Here is a 13396-nt window from a genome sequence, read left to right on the forward strand (position 1 = left end):
GTGTGTGTGTGTGTGTGTGTCAAGGTTTCCCTGCCACTGAATCTGAGTGGTGAGTCACCCTGTTTTTAAGAGCTACTAACCCTGAAAGAATTTCATCCCTCCGGGTTTCACATGAGAGTTTTAACACACTTTCTCATTCAACAGTCTTTTTGCAAGATATATTACAATTAATTACATTATACATGATTTGTATTGACACTTCTTCAAACTAAAGACAACAATTTAGAAAAAAAGTGTGTGAAAACGTCCTTTTCATTGTCTAGGAATGTAGCCAGATAAAATAAAGAGTAAAACTTATTTAAAAACTCTGTTCTACTTCATAACTGCAGGGCTGTATGTAACTTCTGTATGGAGTTTGGTTTAATGTTCTCTCTGTTTTTATATGTGGATTAGTGCAGACCCCAGTGGCAACGCCTAGTGATCAGAACAAGGACTTGTCTGCCTGGTGATAATGCTGAGCTGTCAGCAGCAAAGACACACACACACACACACACACACACACACACACACACGCTCTAAACTCTCCTTGACCTGATAAGCAGAGTCATGATGAGAAAGGGAGAGAGGGGAGGAGGAAGGAAGGAACACTAGCATCCACTATTCAAACTCTGGTGAACTCCCTGGTAGGTTTGGAAACCAGCCATTACTCGGAGTCCTTATCTGTCTAAAAATTTCAAACTGCTCAAATCTCAAAGTTTGGAAAGAGCATAACAAGACACACACACACACACACATCCTCAAATTCCCCTGTCTTGAGGGAATGGGATGCGGAAAAACTCACGATTTGTCTCTGCGGTGTGTGAAGCGTCGCTGGGGACTGCTCTGTCTTCGCCGTGGTGATAAGGATTTCCCCCGGCTCCGCTCCTTGATTGGTGACTGGGCACTGGACGATTTGAGGATCTATCAAAAGAAAATTACAATTTCACCAGTTGTCATTTTTCGTATTGATAGAGAGAAAAAACACTATCCATTATCATCCACACATTTAGCCTCTTTCAGCTCATTGTTTTGGTTTTTAAGCAAATTTACCGTGATTTAGTCTCACTGCTCTTCTTAACCTTGTTTCCAGCAGCGGCAGGCAGCAGTTTCCAGCAACAAAGCCCTGATAATCACACTGAACACTACCTGCTCAGCACCAAACTGCAGAAAAAAATAGAGACTAGCCGATGAAGAAAGTAGAACATCTTGCTGCTAAAAAGCCAGGTATTTTTCTCTGGAGTTGGTGGAGACCAAACCAGGGCTAAAAGATGAGTGAATATTGTCCTTAGACTGAGCAGGTGAACACAAACACAACTTTAAATGAATGCTATTGTTGCTATAGTGTCTACTGCATGTGTAAATAGGCAACTGTTAACCAACATGCTAATATGCAGTCGCTGTCAGCTTTACGGTCTACAAAAAGTCAAGTATGTGATAAACTGCCAATCATAATTCGTCATAGCTCAAGGTGTCATCTTCAAATTGCTTTTATCAGTAAACAGACAAACAGTAAAAAATGGTTGAGCGCAGGGCACATGCTGGTTTTCTATTTACACCCTGCTATACCCTCACAAAGAGCTACTGCACTCCTTTAGGCATTTCAGTATGAAGAAATGATGGTAGCACGACGCCAACAACCACTGCTGCTATTCAGCTGCAAGGCAGAAAGTGCAGCCGTGTTGAATGGGACCACAGAACACAATCTGTGTGTGCGCGTGATGTTTTATTCTTTTTTTTAAATCTCCCTCAATCTCGAAAAACTGCTGTGGCCCACGAATTGTGCAGAAGATACAATTTTAAAGCTGCAAATGAGCTACATTTCGTGTGTGTGTGTGTGTGTGTGTTGAAACAGGAACTTGAAGCTATCATTAAGAACTCAGTGGGAGGAAAAAAACTGCAGGATGAACACGGATGGCGAGTTTTCCCGGACAAAGCATAAGCCAGGATGTGGCTCATATTCCGCAGCTGGTCACGTTCGTCATGTGGTTCTGACAGATATATGGGTCTGTGTGTGTGTGTGTGTGTGTGTGTGTGTGTGTGTGTGTTTGTGTGTTTGTGTGTTTGTGTGTTTGTATGTTTTTCCTACCAGGCCTTAACCCTCAAACAGCTTTTAGAAGAAGAGAGAGGAAAAAACAAAGCCTTACTGGCAATGTGCTTCTAAAGATAGAAGTACATGAGCACTTGCTTTACGTTTACAATAAATATGCATTCTCTGGAGTACAACAGAGATTATACTTATATATAAGTCTGAAAACACAGACACACACAGCTGACCAGAGTCTGACCGTGTGTGTCTGTGTTTTCATGTACATGTGAGTGAAATAGCATTTGAGTGTGTGACAGCTGCAAACTCAGTGACCTACATAGCTTGCTGACATGCAGCACAGTCTATATACCACACCGGCATCTCACACGCAACCACGCACACACAGACTCACATATAACCTTCATAGAATTGCATGTGCTGAACAAATATGCAAAAATGTCAGAACAAAAAATAAACCCACAGAAAATTACATATAAAAAACCTGAGAGTTCATAAAACATGTAAGCTTAGACAACTCACTTGTCTGTGTCTCCCTCTCTTCCTCAAATACACACACACACACACAACACACACACACACACAGATTCCTTCCTTCCCCATCATGCCCTAAATCATTCATAACAGTTTATATTCCATGTTCAGCCCAAGGGAAACTACATTCATCTCTGGTTTCATGGAAACATATAATAAAAGGTGTTTCCCTTGTTCAGTCTCAAAAGACCTCCCCCCCAAAAAAAGAGTCCATAAGTGTTTTTTTTTTCCTGATGCTGAGTTTAGACAACCTGTTGTTAAATGTTCCACCTTAAAGTCCAAGTATAGACAGAGACACTGAGAACAGAACATCAGGCTGCTACAGGAGTGCTGAAGCAGGTAGGAGGCATGTGGCTGAGCAGCAGCACTTGTTACCGGATCAACTCATCTTGATTGAATAAATCAAATCAGATTTGAGTCAAAGTCAGAATAAAATAAAATAAAATGCGGCAGAACCTGAAGTCAATTTGCCAAATTCAGTTTGGACCTGACTAACAGGCAGCACATGTAGAACATGAGTATTAACAGTAACTGTGTTTGTTTTATTCACACTGACATTTCAGTATTTTTTTAAAAAGGTCATGTTTGTTTTGTTTTTTTTTGTATTCAATGATGAAATAACATGCTTGTATTGTATTCTGGCAAATAAACACTACATTAGTAGTACCACTAACAACTGTTTTCCTTCTGTCCAACTCCTGGAAACTGGCGCACTACTCCCAAACGCTCCATTTTCACCCTACTTTGTTCCCAGTTGATTTATTTTGTGGTTTGTGTGAAAGTCTGTATTTTCTTCTGCCTATAGCTGCTGGTGCTAAATTTCTTCTCCTGCTTCAGGCTGAGCACTTCTTCTGTATTGCACTTACTCTCTTAACAAAAGGGACACTGTTATTTATCACGGAAATTTAACTTTTAATTCACTGACATTCTTTTGAACCTACAGAGGCATTTTTGTCCATTAATTTCTCACCCTGGTACATTAATATCTCTTATTTAAAACTGTGATGTAGTTTGATTAACACAGGCGAGCTGTAGGAAACTCATTACCTTACTAATGAACCGATTTATCTGGTTCTGAACATCAAGCGTGATCAAGTGTTTAGTGCTCTTCTCTATATTATAGCTTCAGTGAAGGAAATATACACTTAAAAACATTTCATAGTTGGATTTCTTTTATGCGAAAAAATCCCATTTTTAAGTTTTTGGAATGCAAACATCTGTAATAACACATTTAAAAACTATGTGTATGTGTGTTTACAGTATGTACCTTCATCCTCATGTCCCGACCGTGTTTCTCCAGCTCCTTCCTCATCTCTTGAGCTCCCAGTCGGGCAGCATTCAGCACCAAATGCTTCCATTCGATTGGCTGGAAGACATGGGGGTCATGAGGCACATACAGGCCGATCTTCACCTGAGAGAAGCAGGGGTTAAAATCAAACACAGCCTTACTCATCCTGGAACTTCTTTCCTCCATCCATAACATATTTCCATCCTCCTCTTCCTCCTTCCTTCATCCCTTCTCTTACCTTCTTCAGAGTGTGCTGGTATCTCTTGTAGGAGCTCTCGAACTCGGCCACCAGTTCTCCCAGTGTGCGGTGGGTCAGTGGTTTGTCCATCAGGTCCTGGCGGCGGCTCATGCCCAGTGATCCATAGCGGCCGTTGCAGTAGACGCCCAGCACAACATGGTGGAAGCAGTGGCCTGAGAACTGGGTCTTAAAGCTGATGGGGAAACGCTCGAGAGACGTCAGCCCGTTGGTCAGGTAGCTGGTCAACGCACTGGAATTAAGGAAGGATCTGGAGGGTATTTTATTTTCCTGGTGCTGTCTGAAATATTGTATTTTTACATATTTCATACTTAAGACCTGGTTTATCAGAAGAACTAATCTAAAACACAGTTTGACTGCACCACTGCAGCTGCACATTTGACTATAAACCTGAAGTAAAAAACAACATTTGACTACAAACCTGAGATTGAAAGTGAAAGTGTATTTGTTTGGATTTGATACAGCAGAAGCAGCACAGCAGCAGCTTGAGTCATGTGAAATTAGATTCAGTCTGACTCTCAGAAGGCCAATACTATGAAAATGCCACAGGGTAAACACTGGTTCTGTGACAGCCAAAGTTTGTCTGCTTTTGTGTTTGTGAAGTTCATCCTGTCTGACTGAATCTGTCTGGTGCATGGTTGTGTTGTTCTCTTATTTACCAAGAAAAAAAAACAAAGAAAGAGAGAAAGGTAAGCAACCAGGTACCATAATGCCTTCACATCCAACAAACCAGATTCACACCGATTTCTAATGTAGATTTAGATTTAATTTTCAACAATAAATGGACTGCAACCCCACTGTCTGTCCACATAGGTTATGTTTACCAAAACAACACTGCAATTTATACAATGTGTTTAAATTTGTTTCTAAACATCTGACATCTAGATTCAGTGAGAGAAAATTAGACTTTCATTTCTTCCTGGGAGTGTCAGATAACAGCGTAACATCATGCAGACCTGACATGAAAACAATCAACTCAGTTCGATAAAATATGGATATAAACAGAAAGTTCACAAACCCTCTGTACATTTCTGAACATTTTCTGTGATTGCAGAGTTTGTGCTCATTTCACAAAAACTGGTCCACTTCATGATAAAAATGAAAAATATTTAAACTTACTGTGACTCACACACTCTCACACTCTCACACACACACACACACAGTATCTTTGTCGGCCAGTAGCCCACCATCTGCTCTGTTCTGCCCACGGAGGCCTGTCATTGCCACCACACTGCTGTGTTTTCATTAAATAATCATAAAGGACCATCAACACAAGTAGACCACTGATTGCACACACACACACACACACACACACACACACACACACACACACAATAGGGAAGCCTGCAGTGTTAAATGAGAGCACAGACCTGAAGAGGTCAGGTTAGCCAACCAACAATGAAGAAACCACCAAACCGCCACAGTCTGGTGACGTGCTCTGAAGCAACACAAAGAATCCTTCTCACTAATGTCATGACCAGTTTGAGTCAAGTGTAAATGGAAATGCTTGGAGAGCACCTGGGTATGAATCATGACCAAACCAACATGCCACCTGCCTTACAGCCAATTACAAAACAATACGTCCTTTACTATGTGTACACACAGTACAGTTAAAATGAATATACATGTCTAGTTTGGTGCAATGACTGTGAAATTTGTCATGTAGGCTGACTCAATAAAACTGTAAATAAACATATTGAATCTGCAGTGGTAAGACAACTAAGAACAGTTATTTTACAGTATGAATGATTGTCTTCGCAAAATAACAAAGTTCGTTTCTGAAAAAAAAAATGACTGAACTTGGTGAGCAGTTTCACTAGTCTGATGTCATTATATTGAAGCACAAATGATCATCAACCGATAAGTAAAGGAAGCTCGTTTTGTCATTTCTCTGCTGGGAGTAGACAAATTCTACTGTGACAAATAACTGATAAGATAACACACTGCAGCGTACTCTCTAATGAATGGTTCATTAAACAACACACTTCCTGTGATGGTGGACATGTGACGCTCCTAACAGTAGCTCTCTTTCTGACTCTCTTGGCTGCTATAGAAACTGCTACGCGAGTTGTCAGTTCTAACGCAGCCGATGAGTACATCACCTATGTCTTTCTTACGCACACTTTATTGTTTTGAAATGAAAGTTATAAAAATAATCAGGGAGTCAGTAAATAAAATAAAAATTAGAGTCAGCTGTTGTTGCAATGTGACAGTCGAGCTTTGCCAACCGTCCTCAGCAGACAGGCTTTAATACTCTTATACTTCATGAAATCCTTCAAATACTATATGTATTTCACTGTTCTGTTTAGGAGAGGCAGAGGAAAGTGAGAAACCTTATCTCTTGGTATAATGCAGAGCTAATCCAATGGATTTCTAAATTCACTCTGTTACTATGCCATTCCCTTTTTCCATCTCCATATCACGGTCTCTTTTCTCTCTCACCTACCCTCGTCCCTCTCTTCCTCGAGTTTCTCTCTACATTCCCTTTCTCGCTGAATTTCAAAGCACAAAGATTCAAGATAAGAAAATACTGGAAAAGGGCATAAAATCCTCTTTATGTACGGTGCCTTTTTACCGAGAGTCATGTGCTTTCCTCATCTTCATCATAAGCCATCTCCATGTTTTAGTTCCCTCGGTAGCAGCTCGGGGAATGGTCTTGAAATATGAGCATGTGGAAACACAAGTCCGGAGCTGTTCTCATGGCTCGTAGTTTCAATTTAGGGAAATCTTAATGCAACTGCACACAAAGATATTTTAAACAATAAAAAGTGTGCTTCTAACTTTGTGGCAACTGACTGAGGAAGGGCCTTTCCTGTTTTTACAAAGACAATGCCCCCTACACAAAGACAGTTCTGTGAATAAATGCTTTTTCCACTTTGGCATGAAAGAAACTGATCCTGATCTTAACACCATCAAACTCCTTTGGGATGAACTGGAAGGCCCTATTGCCCAATATAACCAGATTCCATGATTTTGGAATAAGATTTTCAGCAATCACAAATAGGTGTAATGTTCACATGGTGTCCACATATTTTTGGCCTTGTAATCTGTTTCCCAGCCTCTAAACATCCTACAAATTATATATCCTGTCGTACACACGTACTAAATGCTTCATGCAGGTTTTATATATTAACTAATTTACTCTGTTGTATTTTGTTACTTTATTTTAAGTAGTTCTTTAGAAATACGTTTGTACTCAGTCTGATTATTATTCAACTTGAGGCTGCTTTGTAGTCAAGCAAAACACCAGTCAGTGATGGTTAATACAATGAGACACAGAGTCAAACTCGCGCCGTCAACACACACACCCAGCTGGTGTGACCCAAGATAAACCCTGAATATCCTGGAGAGAATTCAGATCACTGTTAACAGGGAAGGAAAGGAACCAGCGGCAGAGGACAGACAAAAGAGAGACAAACAGACAGGAGGACAGACAAATCCAAGTGCCACAAGCTACAACAACAGTTGCTATTCATCCCTCTTTTCCCCATTGTTTTTCTATCTTAGCTTTCTATATCTACTATCTTCTCCTAACACAGTTTCACTCTTTACTGTTAATAAACATTTGGATTTATTTGAGTTTTGAATGATTACATTTTCACTTAAATTAAGCAGAAAGTTATTACATTTTTGTATTCCACTTGGTCCCAACAGACAGCAGAGGTTTTATTTTTCACAGTATTTAATATCTGATTGCATGTTTTTGAACATTTTAAACTGACTCTGGAGCTCAGTGCAGGATATACAGACACTAAGTGACTGACAGAGTCAACTGGTTAGGTTGGTATCACATTATCGCAACAATAGCTGGTATTGAAATAGGGAGTGTCGTCCTCTGTTATGTACATGTAAGAGGTTACTCATCTATGTTAAACACCAGGTAAGGCCTCATAGCTCAGTGGTTAGAGCACTGGTCTTGTAAACCAGGGGTCGCGAGTTCAATTCTCGCTGGGGCCTAACTCCTTTTTTTTCTGTAAATAACCTCAGGGTGAAAGGTGATACTGCACAAACATGTGATGTACCTTCCTGATTTGAATGCAATAGCGTCAGGTTGTTTAAAGCAGAACAAAATCATTCATTCACACTGACTACCTTGTCTACTGTTCCTTTTCTCACTACCCCTGGCTCATATGTCCTTTCTTTCCTTCGCCTTGATGTTATTTTTCTGTTGAGCTCTAGCCACTTTCTCTTTTTTCCCTGCCTCTGTCCTCCTTTCATCTGTAGGCTAAAGCCAGTCTCAATTAAAGTCACTGTCAGCTGCCACCCTGACAGCCCTGGAGAAAAGAAGCCACAGTGAAACTAGCACACATGAAACTGGACTATCCATTCACAGAAACACAGAAAAGTCTCTCATGTGTTCACATGACAAAATCTTTACACCAAACAATTTTCACCACACACACACACCACATATTAGCTCCTTTATAACCTTTAGTGCAGGTGATTATATTAACGCAGAGCTTAGTATCCTGTTAAGTGTTGATAATGCACTACAGATCTCAGCTTCTATCTAAAAAATTGATTAGATAAGTATTTGGTTTGCACGGATACAATATGATATTATGATAACGATAATATAATGTTTTGTTCTCTTGCAAACGTTGTTGCCTTTAGAGTAACTGTTAAAAAGTAGGTGCATTTAGTAGTTCTTGCCATCTTATTGAAAGTATGGCGCTAAAATTCAAGATTTTTTATTGTGCATGGAAAATAACCATTTAATTTAATTAATATTTGTGGTATTTACCCAAAGCTCTGATCTAGGGCTACTGAGTCAATTCATGATTAATTTATTTGGGATTAATCAGTCCATTATTATTTATTTTAATTTAATTAACCAATATTATATATCATCAATGAATACAAGATAATGCCCATCACAAGTTCAAATAGCTTGAACATGTGATGGGCATTGGTATGGCCCAAAAAGGTACTGACTTTACAAAATACAAAACAACAAAATACAAAACAACAACTTCTGACATTCCAGAAAGTAAAACGGTTAAATCAACTATAAAATCTCTAATCCATATTTGTTCATCTGTTAACTGATTTATCAATTTATCATTTCAGCACTTCTCTGATAAGAAATTGCAAACAAACATTACACACAAGGTCAGTGGCCAGCGTTGACCTCAGCATTTGTATTCATTATGATCTTGGCTACAAAAAACTTTTACATTATGGTGACAGACACATTTATATGTTGTAATTTATGGGTCTGCTGTTCAAATGAAGCACCTACAGTAAAAACTATGTGAAACTGAACGTGCATCCACGCAACCACAGAAAGGTAACAGAGCTCGAAACACATCAAGGACTAAGGCTCAGTGACATACTTCAACAGATGTTTAGCCACAGTGGCTCCACATCACGACATAATGACTAAAAGCAGCCCCTGATTTGTTAAATGGTCCTTTGTAGTCGAACCAGAGCTTCTGTACTTGTCCACAAGTGAAAAATCATGTACAGTTTATAATTTTAAACTGCAGCTGACAAAATCTATTTAGACAGAAGGGAACTGCAGGATATCTGAAAGTTAAATGTTGGAAGCTGTTGCAAAAAACTACAGACTGCTGCTTTAAAAATTTAAGCTCTGCCGGGTGATAGTAACCATGTGAGTGTGTGTGTGTGTGTGTGTTCGTGTGTGTGTGTGTGTGCGCACGCGGTGGGGGTTAAATTTTGAAGAGGGCTTGTTGCCAGGCAACACAGTTCAGTAATAAATGGAAAGGGTGGCAGTTGCGGGGGGGCATTAGGACATTATAGCAATGTGTCTCATTGATTTCACCCACAGATAACAAAACCTTTTGGCCCGATGCTTGGTATGTGTGTGTTTGTGTGCGTGCAGGAAAGGATACATTCCCAAGATGACGGCTTCGAGACATTTGATTGGCAAGGACTCCCTGATCATCTCTCTTGCTGTCTCCATTAACCTGGACGAGGAGGAAGATGAGGAGGAGATGAAGTAGAGGAAAGGGAGGAAGAGGATTGGGAGTGGGAGGCAGGGAAGAGGAAGAAGAGGGGAAAAAGGCAGAGGCAAAGGCAAAGAGGAGCAGCAGGAGAGGCAGAGGAAAATGAAGAAAAGAACAAGGGACAATATGTGACAAATAAGAGCAAGAGGAAGATGAGGGGGGGGGGGGAAGGAGGAAAGAGAAAGACAGGGGGGAGGATGAGGAGAAAGACATGCAGAGATAGAAGTGTTATTTTCAAAGTAGTCATTTCAGTTTCATGTGAAAACTATAGATTTACCAGGATTTTAAACAAGAATTTTACTTTGATTTTTACAAATATGAGCATGTTTCATGAAAGTGGGAGATGCAACGGAGGTTTTGATGTTAGCTGACAGTTTTTTCCCAACATTCATATTTCACCTGTGAGGTATGGTGAGAGTTCAGTGAGTATGGTACTCTCATTTTAACACCACTACCAACAAGACGCTCTGTAGGTCCTAAGACCAAGACAAAGACAAACTGACTGACTGAAATGTTATGTAATGTTGTGAGGTTTTATTGATCTCTATAAGCGAGTTTCTCCACACTCTCTACAGGCAGGTCAAAGGTCACAGTTGGTGGTCTCCCTGCACACTGCTCCAGCATGTTGCCCTTTAATCAAACTAACTAAACTAATTATGTCTCTGAGCAAGACACTTAGCTTAGCAATTGTAAGTCGCTTTTGATAAAAGCGTCAGCTAAGTAATTTATTAAATGTTAAATTAAATTATTTATTAATTATTAAAATCTCCTCTATGAGATAACCGTTTTTTGTTTGCGAGTTAATGTATTTACAGAAGATTGTTTTCTTTCAGCCAAAGAGCATAGGTTTTAATCACTACTGTTAGCCATGCTTTCTATTTGTTTCAATTCCTAAAACCGGAGGCACATTTAACTCAAAACATGAACTGAAATGAGACTAAATGAAATGAAAACATTTCCAAGTGTGTAAAACATGCTTATGCTAATTATGAGCTATTCAGAAAGAGTAATCAGAAAGAGGTGTTTACATTTAGATTCTGATAAACAAATGTTCTGTTTATATTATTGCAATCCAATTACACTGTAATTGGACGTCCTTTTCAAAGCTGCGGTCCACTTACCCACACAGTGGACGGCTCTTCTTGATTTCGAAGAATTGTGTTCCTGTGTGGTTGTATCTGATAGAAATGTTAGGGACAACAGAACAGAGTAGTTAACATTGTTGTTTATCTGTCCCTCAACTATCGGCAGAGCGCCCCTCAAGTTGCAGTCACCCATCGTGTCACGATAATTTAAAGTGTGTGTCTAAAGTGATGAGACACAAACAGACTAACTTCACCTGACAGGTGTAGCTCTGTTCATGACATTTGTTGTCATGGCAAGTTGTGCTGGTGTTTGTGTTTAAGGATACTGCAGAGCCTTCATGTAGTTCTGGATGGCCACCAGCCACTCTGGGACCGACATGGATGGTCTGAAGGTCGGGACTGAAGCAATGGTATGCTGAAGAAAGAGAGAGAGAGTAATAGATTTTCACACATTATTTCCAGAAAATGTGTAACATGTGGTAACGTTCAAAGCCCTGAAGCCACCTCCCAGCATCTTTAAATATCTGCCTTTTCAATGTCCCATGACCGTGACTCATTACAGCTCGTACTGCTGACACTCACTGATGTTCCACCGCTGCTGGAATAATTTTAAACTGGCTTCACTAGTCAACTATTTACTACTCTCACATTAAATAACATTAATTTCAACCTACAGTGTTAAATTAATTTAGCCGAGAGTGACAGTGGTACATGTGTCACTCTTTCCGCTCCACCAGACGTCATTTCTTGGCTAGCAGATGCTTTCTGAAAGCCTCAGTCATGGTAGCTCTTATTGTTAAGAAACAGAACAGAAACCCTGTTTGAAGTTCAAATCTCTTCAGTTAATTTAATTAAAGTGATCTATGTTTCCGACAGCTGATACAGAAGCCGTCATGCCTATGTTTAGACAAGAGACCAGTAGATATGTTTAGACAAGAGACCAGTAGAGAGATATATATATATCATTAAATTTAACAATTGTAAGTTATCGCAGTAATTTTGAAAAATCTGTTTCTCCATTAAATTGTTATTGCCTCTTAACAACATTTACATAACAAGAAAATGACAATTATTCCAACAGCTACTGTCCACGCTGCTACCAGTAGTGGTAGTTGTGGAAGCAGTGGTGCCACAGCATTCTGTGCAAAAAACGACAAATAAACTCCTTGTAGTTAATGAGTGATGGATAGCTGACAGTGGGTAGCCACGGGAAATAATAAAATTAAGACATAGATGACACAAAACAAAGGCCTGTTTCTAACTCTGGTGTGCACCACCTTTTGGACCGCTGGGTCGACAGACACCAACATTGTGAGGAGAGAGGCCTGCGGTGAAAATGAAAACCACGCTGCTGTTTCTGCAGCCTTTTCACCTCAACATGCACCATTTCAGAAAGGAAACAGAGGTCACTGATGTGGCTTCATGAAAGGACACGACCACACCAGAAGAGAGTGAGTAAGACTTGAACACAAACCAACACTTCCTCTGATACACAGGCAGCCTGCGCGCGCGCGCGCGCGCAGGAAGGGTGAAGTATAGCAGCAGCCCTATCATTTCCTGTGGGGTTTATTTACAGCACAAAAAGAGAGCTGAGAAGGAAGAAAACAGTACAGAGGGTGAGCCCTGATACAGGTTATGGGTTAGGTTGTTTTTTTTTTGGCAAAATGGTTGGGGTCCTAATATAAAACTAGGGCACATGTGATCTTCCAAGATGTACTTATTTAAAGAAACCACTTCTAAATTGTGGTAGAATCTTCCATCTACCACCCCACACACGTTTGTCACACACATGCAAATGCACACACAATCATATTCGCTTTTAATGGCACTCATGAATCTTCAAAACTCACAGCAAAATCCTTAAACGGGATTTAATCTTCAGTCAGCCATTCAGACAGTTAGCACATCAGACATAGAACAAGTTACTCCGATAAAACAGTTATTTAGCCACTAAACTTAGTCACTAAAAACACATTTTAACTAATTTAATACAAACAATAGATCCCCCTTTCAAAACCTGACGAAAGCCAACCAGTCAACATGAACTCACTGAGCAAGTAAAAAAATTCAGTCATTCAATCCATAAACCAGTCTGCCAGCCAGCCAAGAACAGTAAATAGCAAGTTTTACTGCAGCATAATCTACCATGTAGTAAACTCTCACTAAGGCGTAATAACACTGGCTGCATCAGCTGGTACACACACACACACACACACACACACACACTAAAGCTGCTTTCTG

The 13396-nt window shown here is 39.9% G+C and overlaps 1 protein-coding gene and 1 non-coding gene across 5 annotated transcripts in view; one reads left to right on the forward strand and one right to left on the reverse strand.

Annotated features, from left to right (window-relative positions):
• The window catches only part of vash2 (vasohibin 2), a 30655-nt gene that overhangs the window by 9844 nt on the left and 7415 nt on the right, over window positions 1-13396 (reverse strand). For 3 of the 4 annotated variants that reach the window (XR_006826925.1, XM_046061589.1, XM_046061588.1), the window contains exons 3-8: window positions 11482-11570; window positions 11192-11248; window positions 9957-10031; window positions 4084-4321; window positions 3825-3968; window positions 782-900 (exon numbers count right to left, since the gene is read on the reverse strand). Coding sequence is in view for 3 of the 4 variants with exons in the window: in XM_046061589.1 (XP_045917545.1) it covers window positions 782-900; window positions 3825-3968; window positions 4084-4321; window positions 9957-10031; window positions 11192-11248; window positions 11482-11570 (722 nt within the window). In the remaining variant the exon portion in view is untranslated. Of the gene's footprint in view, window positions 1-781; window positions 901-1029; window positions 1141-3824; window positions 3969-4083; window positions 4322-9956; window positions 10032-11191; window positions 11249-11481; window positions 11571-13396 lie in introns of those variants that run through there. The other variant, XM_046061590.1, reaches the window with a different exon arrangement.
• trnat-ugu lies at window positions 7986-8058 on the forward strand. The gene has a single exon. It is a non-coding gene; the product is annotated as a tRNA-Thr (tRNA).

The sequence above is a fragment of the Micropterus dolomieu genome, linkage group LG10 (genome assembly GCF_021292245.1).
Source record: "Micropterus dolomieu isolate WLL.071019.BEF.003 ecotype Adirondacks linkage group LG10, ASM2129224v1, whole genome shotgun sequence".
Classification (NCBI taxonomy): domain Eukaryota; kingdom Metazoa; phylum Chordata; class Actinopteri; order Centrarchiformes; family Centrarchidae; genus Micropterus; species Micropterus dolomieu.